The sequence below is a fragment of the Saccostrea echinata genome, unplaced genomic scaffold (genome assembly GCF_033153115.1).
Source record: "Saccostrea echinata isolate AGI-Se365-2 ecotype Australia unplaced genomic scaffold, CSIRO_AGI_Sech_v1 ptg000048l, whole genome shotgun sequence".
Classification (NCBI taxonomy): Eukaryota; Metazoa; Mollusca; class Bivalvia; order Ostreida; family Ostreidae; genus Saccostrea; species Saccostrea echinata.
In genome coordinates this window covers 1502576-1514119 of record NW_026889797.1, presented here as the reverse complement: position 1 = coordinate 1514119, position 11544 = coordinate 1502576, and the positions used below count along the sequence as shown (strand labels likewise).

Here is an 11544-nt window from a genome sequence, read left to right as displayed (position 1 = left end):
TTGTATAGGAAACATTTTTTATCCACAGTACATTCATCATTTTGTACAGAAAGAACAATGATATTCGGTAAAAATTGCTACTCTTGTAATTTAAGGACTCTCAGATTTCATAAAAACAAGCTTATCTCTCCAAGCTTTCTTTGTGTGTCTTATAAATGATTATAATTAACTTCCTTATCGTCCTAAATTTCCCAAGGTTACCTAAATAAAACAAAAAGTTTAGCCGTTAGACATGTAATTCGGTCAATAATAAGTGCACTTCTGCCAACAGTATGTCTTACTTCCCTGTAATGCGTAATTGAAATATGTTTTCGACATGACGTTCACTGGTGTAACAATCGCTGTTCTAGTATTTACAAATGATTTTGTATTTTGCTACGGTAAGTTCTTTATTTCTGCTCATATTAATGTTATAATATTGATTATCGACTTATATATAAACGTTTATCATTATGTCGTTTTATCATTCGCAGATTTTAACATTATTTACAAATTTAAAATTCGATACTCAGTTTGTCTGACACTTTCAAAAAATAAAATGAGTTTAAAACAATGATTACTGAGATCAAAATAGAAGTGGACAACATAGAAGTAGCTGTACCTTTAATATTTATGATAACAGTGAAAAATCAAGGTAATGAAAGGAAGATCTCAATTATCTTGTAAGCACGTGAAGGTCTGAACAGTGCAAAATATAGAAACAAAAACAAGAGAAGAAATATTGGTTATCGGAGAGAAGTAAAATATATGGAGATAACGAACAGTATTCAAGCTCAAAAGTCCATTAATCAATACAAAATAGGAGCAGAGCAAACACGGACCTCCAAACATCAGAGGTGGGATCAGGTGCCATGGAAGAGTGAGCATCCCCTGCCGACCGGTCACACCCGCCGTGTGCCCCTTGTCATGATCGGGAAATAACGGAAAAATTCGTCGACAATTCAGTGTGTAAATAATGGCCTAACAATTAGTGTGAAAAACGTCAGTCAGCATTTGATTCAATGATAAATTGTATTTGCTAACAAGGTCGTTGTATCGACCATAGAACTTACGAAATGATGACTTTAAACGAGACAGCTGATATTCTTGTTTTATCAACTTATTTGTCAGTAATTTACCTCGTTTTAGAAATTGTACATACGTAGAGCATGCTCTTGCGTATCGAATCAACTGAGAGATATATACCCCGTATGCAGGTGATGAAGGTATATTGCTGCATAAGTAAGGGAAGTTGACGATTGGAAAGTAAGTATATTCTCTATCGACCTGAGCATCTTTATTAGTCCTACAAAAAGATTATTCATTATCTGATTTCTACAATAAGCAAGTGAACTTTATTGTATTGCATCATTTTTTAAAGAAATATACCGCAAGCTATAAAAATCAAATCAAATTGATGTTGTACCATTAAGGTTCATCTCCAACCAACGGAGGAAAGGCTAATTAAATTGACTTAATGTGTGTTGAAAAAAGGCAGAACGTTGAAGATTCTATACGACCCTTCACAAGACGAAATACCATCTTTAAGCAATCGCTTAAAGACGGCTTAATGGTGGCTTAAAGAAGTTAGTTCCATAAAGCCACATTTAAGCTGCAGTTCTTAGGTGCTCAATTTTCATCTTAAAGCTACATTTCCGCAGCGTTTATCCAATCTTCAAAGTAGCTTTTAAGTTTACATTATGTTTAAGTATCGTTTACGTTATTAAACCTTTGTACAATTCCTAACTTTGTCTCGCTATATCAAATATTTTTGCCAATGCATATCAACTTAAAACTGTTCCTGCAACTGCCTTAAAAATTCCACTGAGGAAAAGAAATATCCGGTTGTTTATAAACTTGTTTATTGATTAATTTTATCCATAACTTAATTTAAGAATAAAAATCAGGCTGTATTTTTCTTTCTTGGAAAGTGTTTTAAAATTTGTGTTGTAAACACGAGTCAGGAAAAAGAATCATTGATTTTATATATAAATAATTTAACTTTTAATAAGGTTTAACACAATGTAGATGTGGACTTATTATTTATCTGATAAAATTTGCAGCATTTTTAATACCCAGATCGTTACGTTAGAAAATAATTAAACAACGGAGTAGTGTTGAATTTTTCACTTTATCAATAAGAAAAGGCTTAATATGATTACACAGTTGTGGACGACTTCTTAATCATTAGACACTCTGACTTCTATATTATGGTAAAAAAAAAAGTTAACCTTTCATTAGTGGTATACCCCCATGCACCTTGTAAGGATACAATGTAAAGATAGGTGTTGGCAGCATGGTGAAAACCTCACTGCTACGACCATAAACTCTCTTAAGTAGCATATGTAATGTGCATGACACTCCACCTAAAAGCTCTCTCAAAAATATTATTTAAAACAATATATTTATTAAATGGGACACATCAATCATGTTATTATCCTAGGAGATTTATTTATAAATACAATAGACAGACTTGGGATGTATATATTATAATAATTTGATTATTTCACAGTACATAATAGCTAGTGATTTAAAGGTGCATAGACACAGATTTGAAGTTTACACTTTCTCAAATTTTCTGTATAATATCACAACTTATATGTTGCTATATCATTTCACACGAAATAAAATCAAAAACTTATTTAATCTGGAAATTATTGAAACTAACGAATTTCGGGTGGCGTTTGATTAGCACATCCTTGCACTTTCACAATGTTTAACTTTATCCTTAATACTTAAGAAAAGTAGCAATTTTGCAATGTATTAATGAATAATATTACATCTATAATCCAGGAAATTCAGAGTAAAAATGTGCGAAAGCAAAATCCACTCACTTAAATATTGTCAGCCCGTGCTCAGTATTGTGTAGTTGTGTTCAGAGTTTAACAAATTGAATACACCCGTGAAACGTAAACTGTTTTTGTAAACAGGGAACGAGCTCTGTTGTTGTTAATGTTTACCTTTCACCGGGTGTGTTCAATTGTTAAACTCTGCACACACCACTGAGCACGGACTGACAATACTGGTGAGAGGATTTTGCTTTTTTACATTTCTACTCTGAAATTTCTGCATTATGGTTTTAATATTTTTCATTAATAAACAACAAAATTGCTACTTTTCTAAAGTAATAAGGATAAAGTTAAAATTTGTGAACGTGCAAGGATGTGTCTATCGAACGCGAACATTGATGACATTATATTAGGTAGGATTTAACTCAAAGGACAAATGGGGTATGAATTTAAAAACTTTTTTTTTTTCGTTTAATATTGGCATATTTCTATTTGATATCAGCATTTACTTAGTACTACAGTTGACGTCACTTTGCATTTTGTGACTTCATTAAAAACACCAAGGAGAGTTCACAAAATACCAATTAATCAAAAACCTCATCCAGAGAGCCTTACTTATTTACAAGACTGCCGAAAAAAGATATTAAAAAAAAATTCCAACTGCAAATGTCGACTTCTCCTAATTAAATTAAAAGAAATTGTGTTCAAATATTTTTAAACATTTGAACTAAATAGATGATAATTAATTCATCACAATCTGGCAATATTTACACAAATATATTTCTTCTTTTTCAGAAAATCTGTCTTTAAATAAACCAACATACCAATCTCACCCATATTTCACTCCAGTTTTTTCAAGTGATACATTTGACTCCAGCAATGCTGTTGATGGTTTGAAGAATAACCTCTCTGCCTTTGGGGGCCAATGTGCTACTTCAGCTGATGGATACAAAACTGCCACCTGGTGGGTTAACTTGACATACATCCACAGCATACATGATATAAGGATGTATTACAGGACAGATAATGCACACTGGGGTAATTGCACATTATTTTGTCTTCACACACATTTTTTTTCCTGCGTCAACCAAGAAGAAGCAAGTTTTTTTTTTCCTCCCACACTACATGTCCTCTGTATCTTATCTCATGCCAACCACACGATGCTATCAGCATTTTCCAAGTTCTAAAAAATACAATATTTCGATATAACCAAAAAAAAAAAAAAAAAAAAAAAAAAAAAAAAAAAAAACAATGCTTCAAAAAAATCTGTCGTAGTGTTGAACTTGGGCATCTTTGTTCAGAAGAATGACGGAGGAAAGGCTGATCGCGATTTAAAAACATCATCTGCCTTCATTATACGAAAAAAAAAAAATAAATCAGCGTACCGGATTCTTTATCTTTAATTCCCTGTGGATCACATATGTTATTCACGGTATATACTTTTAAACTCCTTTTTCATATACTTGTTTAAAATGAATTTTCCTTGAAAGTTATGACGCCATGAGTTCGGTATTTAAATCCCATGACAATTACTTCGATTTAAATATATATAACTTCTTGCCATGACTACCAATGTAATTTATATTTCAAAATTTCTGTATTAACCTTCGGTTAAGTTAAAATTAATGGAAGAGCCATTGCAACAGCTTCTGTTCAATGTGCGTGTGAATTTGGATTTCCGCTTCAGAAGTTCCACTTCTTCGGCGTCCAATGTCTGCGATATCAAAATAAAATGCATACTTTAACCCTTTGACCCCCGTCCGTGTTATGGTGTTTTGAATGCCGTCGCTTTCCATACACTTTATAGGCAAAATAGATATGGAATGTAAATATGTAATGTTCACAAACTTTCCAAAAGAAATGGACACTCAATAATGCTCGGAATTCCGACGAAAGGTATTTTTTAATATTTCATAGTATTATATAAATATACTAGGAATGACAATCGATTACAAAATTGCTAATCGGTTAACCGCAAGACGTTCCAACCGATTAACCAGTTAGTCGTATCAAAATACATAATTATTTCATTGGTATATTCCTAATAGAAATAAGTAGTTTTTTTCTCAAGTAAGGTTTATTTATATTTATATACACAAATAGCTATAAAAGACAACTGTAATAATCTCTTTATGTCTAGTGGAACAATTATGAATTTCATTTCAATTTAAAAAAAATGAAAGATGTCTGATATAATTATCAAAAACAAAAAAAAAAAAAAAACTTCTCAAATCGTATGTCGCAGCTTGCCTCGCTGCTTTCATCAGAACTATTGATAAATCTTATATTTTAGTTGAAAATCTTATTTGATTTACATTCGCAGAATATACTCAATAGTCATTGAAAGCAGGTTCACTATTATATTCACAGTACCCGAAAGTGATTTTGATATTGTCCACGCATTAAGAAATTAAGGATAGTCTGAGCACGGACGCGCTGTTTAAACAGTAACTAACACCTCATAAACTAAGCAACCCATTACTGAAATGATGTCAGCATATACTGTGAATTGTATGTGTGATTCATAAGGAATTAAAGATTAAGAATCAGGTACGCTGATATATTCTTATCATGTTTTCTTATAATGAACACAGGCAGTGCTTTGAAATCCCTATCATCCTTTCCTCTGTCGTTCTATAACAACAAAGATACAAAAGTTCAACACTACGCCGCATACTCTGAAACATAATTTTTGTTTGTATCGAAAGCTTGTATTCTTTAGTACTTGGAAAGTGCTGCTAGAATCGTGTGGTTAACATGAATTGAAAGCAATTCCTTGATTGTATGTATAAAATGTAAAAAAAAAAATTGTTAAGGTTTCATGCAAAACTTTGGAATGTTTTTTTCTGTGTCGGGAGAGTAGGATTCTAGCAGCACTTTTCATGGCCCAGTGGTGTTTTTACATAATTATTTTCACTAAAAGAAATGAATTATCTCCGGGGTAGTGTTGAACTTTTCACTTTTTCATTAAGGCAATTTTTCTATTTATAGACGTCACGTGATGACGTCGTAATTGAGTGCTTCTTTTAGCCTAAGACTCAGTGACATCTATACAATCGATAATAATAGTAGATGTTTTATCTATGACTTTTCCGATATATCAATGTTCCATTTTACGAAAAAAGTCTAAATTCGCCGAAATATGATCTTGGTACTGCCTTAACATACCTGCGCTTTTCTAAGAATTTGAAATAAAATTTTGAAATTTCGTTCAAAAATTTACATTTAAAGTTTTTTTTTTTTCTTCAAATAACCGATTTCCGATTTTTCTAACTGATTACCATTGTTCCGACTGAGTAATCGGTTAACCGGTTACATGTACCAAATGCCATCCTTAATATATACGCATTCATTAATAAAGATACCATCAAATGAGAACAAAATGCCTTAACCTGGTAAAAAAATTATAGCAATGGATGAAACTCTTGTAAGACGAATTGGTACAACCCTGTCCTAGCTTTTGAAAGGTTCAACGCCAAAAGCTCTTTGTCGGTTCTTTATGACCATGTCTGTCAACATTCATTTTACCGAAAAAGCTATTGCGTTTTTTTAATCAAATATTTAATACCGCTTTCTTTAAAGGAGAACTATGTATAGAAGAGGGGGGGGGGGTCAATTAATAGAGCAATCGGAACACCTACATGTTACTTGTCATATATTCACGCATTCTATCTATAAATCTATACAAGTCAAATTGATGACTACAACTAGTGACTGTATTAAAATGTCTTTTAGAATTTTTTATAACGATATATTGATTTCTTTTTATACATTTTATCATCACTCAGGCTATTTAACCAGAACAATGACCTCAGTAAATTCTCAGTTATTCACAGCAATATTAATTATCGGCAATTATTAGACTCAATCGTAAAGGCGACAGTAATTATCAGTATTTGTCAGAATCAACTAAATTTATCACCAGTATTGATATCAGTAAGTGTCAGTAGTTATCAGCAAAAACAGCATAATATCAGTAATTATCAAACAAATATTAACAGTATAATGTGGCTTTTAGGCATTTTTTCCTCCAATAGTGTACTATATGAAATATAACACATGACACATATGAGAGTAAAATAGTTTCTATTTGCACATTCGCCATGCATCTTTATTTAAGCAAAAAATAACTGTATGACTTCAGGTTGTTTGTCGCAACTTCTTTCTCTGAATAAACATTTCTTGATTTTTTAAAGCCCTAAAAGAGTATTTCTCACCAAGGCATCGATCCCTGTCACGTGTAAAAGCAAACTCATTCGAGTTTGATGTGATAACTTTTGAAAAATTAGAGCTCATTTAACAGATTTAGTTCTGCTTTATTTTGCACATCTCTCTTTGCGTTAGGCACACATGAGATAATCTTTATCAAAACACAGGGATGATATCTAATCAACTAAGGACTACTCAATAAGTAGAATGATTCTAGGATATGATTTAAAATGGATTTATCGGGGGAAAATATACATAAACTATCTGCAAGGATTCTTTTTTTTTTTTTTTTTTTTTTTTTTTTTTTTAAAGGTATAGGCTATTAAAGATAATATACTGTAATGCCAACAATTTATAAATTTAGTATATTGAGATAGAAACATAATTTATGAACATATCAGCAAGTACTCGTACTTACCGATTGTTTACGCAACTAGATTAACCCTTTCTCTAACGGTGTATTTTAAGCGACTTTGAAGACCTTTTGACATATCATTATAAATTAATTTTTAACCTTTTTATCTAGAGGGAAAGGTAGGCATTATGCATACCATTTTGTAGGGAATTTTCCAGAGATGATATTCCATAGCTATTCAGACACCTCACGACTGACCTTACAACTGGAAATAGAGGTCAAATGTCAAATAAGTGCAGAATTTTATTGAATTTTTGGACACTTTTTAATCTTTAAGCTAAACATTTACAATGATATATGTTGAAATAGGAAATTTAGAATATACTCGCAAAAGGGCATTATACTGAACTATATTAATCACATAATTTTTTTTTCAATTCTGCAAAATAAAGATTTTAAAGAGGTTGTTAAGCAACGGGTATTTTGTATTTTTCGGGCGGTATTTCTTGTTATTTGCTCATCCAAATCATATTTATGCATTCCATTACCTTTTAAAGTCAGATATGGGGCCATAATATTAAGAAGGATGTACAATAAATATTTGTCTTAAAGTTTGACTTCAGTACGCTTATTTCTAGGAGGTCAAAGGTGACATAATTGCAGAATTTTATCATTTTTTTTTTAACACTTCTCAATATTCTAGCTAAATGTTACAACAATGAATGCTGAAATAGATAGTTCTGAATAAACTCTTTAGAAAGCATCATGCTGAACTACAACATCCATATACCACTTATGCTCAAATATGTGTTCAATGACCTCTAAGTGGTTGCTAAGCAACAACAAAAATTTCAATTTTTCGGAAGTTTGTTATCGCTCATTCATTGAAAGCTACTTTTGTGCTTTTCACGATGTTGTAAGAAATGGGGCAAAAATAATGTATAGAACATACATGTACATCAGATAATTGTCTTATGTATTGACCTTGACATTTCTTTTCTTAGGGGGTCAAGGTCATATGAATACAGAATTCTGCCTTAAATTGCAAGAACATATCCATTTTGAAATGCTGCAATTATTATGGATATATTGTCTAATAATTGACATATAACACTTTGAACGACAGAATCCACAGAGATATATTACACGAATGAATTGTTCTTTTTTTTTTTAATTTTGCATATCTTGATTGCCATTCAAAAAATATATCTATAACTTAAGTGAACTGACATAAAATCTGTAAGATGTGATTACATGTATATCAACCTTAGTGACACAAACTGTTAAAATAATATGGTAAAAAAGTAATGCAACCAGTTATCAACAAATTTTCATAAATTATACAGTTAATTAAGTACATATTTAATCATTTTCAAAAACTACCACAATTGTCTTTGTCTATTTGAATATAAGAAAATACTTACAATTTTCTTTTCTTACAAGAATTATCTTACATTTTCTAGTTTTTAACAGATTCCATGGCTTTATTGTGTCACTTGTTAAAATAATTTTTGTCATTTGATAAGTATGAAGATGGACTCACAAGATGGACTATGCATGGAACTTAGAATCTCTTTTTAAATAAGAGGTTTTTTCATTACAATCCCTTCATTCATCTAATTTATGTGGCATGCATTTATATTTGGTAGCCAAAGATTTCTGATCTGCTACTCTTCTTACAAACCCTTGGCCTATTATGCTATCAAAAGTCAGGATTGTTTAGGTCACATGATCTCGAATCACAGCTTGCATTATTGATAGAAATAAAGAGCATTTTTAAAAATGAAGTATCTCAAGAATAATAAACAAGCAGATAGGTTTATTTGTTAGTATATTTGCAAGTCTACTTCTGCAATATAGATTCAAGATTACATAATGTACACATCATCTTCAAGTTGGATGATGCCATAGCTATTTAAAGAATGGAATTCTAGTATCTTATGAGTCATTGTTTACATGAGTTTTTTATTATCAAGAGTCCAGAAATATCCTGAATGAAGATAATGTCATTTAGCACTTGCTGTCTGGTGAAATGATGTCTATAAACTCTAATCATGACTCGAGAAAAAAAAATCCTGACTAATGATAGCAAGATAGGCTAAGGATTTGTTAGAAGAATAGCGAAATTCAATAGCCATGTTTGATGAGAAACATTTGACTTGGTCTTTTAATGCAATAATTGACAATGCAAGTAAATCAAAAAAAATTCAAGCTCTCTAAAATTTGGAGAACAATTAGCGAATTGTTTTCTTTTGTTCCAATTTCTTTAAAAAAGAGTTCACAATCATAATATCAGGTAAATAAAAAAAAACCTAGTACTTTCCACCAGTGCAACTATGTTCCAATGTGTGATGGATATTTACAAGCAAATTGAACTGACAAACCCACAACTCCCATACATTTACTGTAGGATTGGCTAACAAAGGTTTTTAAATTTCTTTCCTTACTCAATCTAACCTGAATTTCAATGAAAAATAACAAACAGGTCTGGCTGCGCAGTACAGTTAAGGTGAGCAATGGAAATATCGGCATTTTTTGTGATTAAAAAGATATTCTTAATCAGGATGGCGATTCTTTTCAGTACTTTATTGATTTCCGACAAATGTAATTATGGTTAATAACTACATATTGAAGACGATAAGATTTTATATTTAGACTTGTCACGTGATGCGGCAGTCACGTGATATATCACATATACTGGCAATATTGAGGTCACCTATAAATTTCACTAGTGCAAGGGCATAATCAAGTTAAAATTCTAAATTTAGAGTATAAATATTTTCAACACATATCGAAGTTTCTGAAAAGTGCTCCGATCCTCTATAGATTCTGCTATTTCATTGTTAAAATCATATTTATATGACCGCATTCTGTATTTTTTACTGGTCAACGGCATTAAATATAGATATAATTAATTCATTTTCAAGATTTCATCAGGATCGCAGCACTTTTCCGATACCTTAATACTTCTAGAGTTTATATGTAAAAGCTTACTGTGATCCATTGAGTGTATGCCCTTGCACTAGATCGATTTATTAAGACCCTTACGTTACCCTCCGATGTACTTGCATACAAATATACGGTAGTATCAATTAAATAGGAAATATACAGAATATATATAAATAAAATCATAAAGAAGACATCGCATCCAAGTTAATGGCCCTCTTAAATATCTTTAAATAATATTTTATTTAATTATAGGATACATTTTTCGGTGTTAAAATATCTCTTGATCCGCCTTTCACTGCATACAAACTGCGTCAGGTTTTACGAAATGACGTCACATCGACAAGTGCATCGCGATCAGTGACTTGTTTATACCTTGCTATGTGGAATTTAACTAAAGACAAAACAGCATGTTATAGTAAGTTTAGATGTAGTTTGATGGTTTCCTATAGTTAAAAATAGCAAATCATTTCATTTTCTAGTATTTTTAAGAAATGTTGGTTTTGTATGATGTCATAGTTAACTTTTCCCGTACAAATTAGGCTCCGCCCCCTTTTTGTAGCCTTAACTGTGCTGCGTGAACAGTGATGTAAAAATTACCAAAAATTACATAACAGTAACTACTATGCAATCTTTCTGTTAAACAAAAATAAATCAATTTTCTTGAAACCATAAAAAATCATCTTTATTATCATGAATTTTACCCCAGCTTTTGATTCAGCAAGACAATATAAACTAACTGACTTCATCACAAGATTAAATCCAGAAATATTGCTAACTGAATTCCAAATCAGACATCAATCACAAAATGCTGAATACCAGAGCACTTTTGCTTTGTGGCGACCATTCTTTCATCAACTGCCATCTCTCTGAAAGACTGGAGGAACTCCTTTGACTTGTCCAAGACATAATCAGTTCTGGTTGTATTCGCGCAATTAGCTTCTATCCTATAAAAGATTAAGTTTTTATAATTAAATAGGTATAATTATTATAAAGTTAATGTAAATTTACATATATAAAAGTAAGAAAGCTAGAATTAACACACTGATTATGTTGAAATAACTTTCCCTTTCAAATTAAAAGTATTTATTTAGAAAGTTTATGTAGTATGTGATACATGTAGTTACATGTATATGGTATGGGAACGTCTATGTACTATGACTAAAAAATAACAGCCTAGTAGTAAACCATCATTTCAGTCAATTATTGAGCTAAAAGAAATAACATACCCATTAATTCTATCAAAATTAAAATAAAACCTTTTTA

The 11544-nt window shown here is 31.2% G+C and overlaps 1 protein-coding gene across 1 annotated transcript in view; it reads left to right on the top strand.

The window, feature by feature from the left end:
- The first annotated feature begins 316 nt into the window (after positions 1-316).
- LOC133203144 (multiple epidermal growth factor-like domains protein 10) overlaps positions 317-11544 on the top strand; it is a 43929-nt gene continuing 32701 nt past the window's right edge. The window contains exons 1-2 of the mRNA XM_061338989.1: positions 317-380; positions 3564-3806. Of these exons, the coding sequence (XP_061194973.1) occupies positions 317-380; positions 3564-3806 (307 nt within the window). The remainder of the gene's footprint in view (positions 381-3563; positions 3807-11544) is intronic.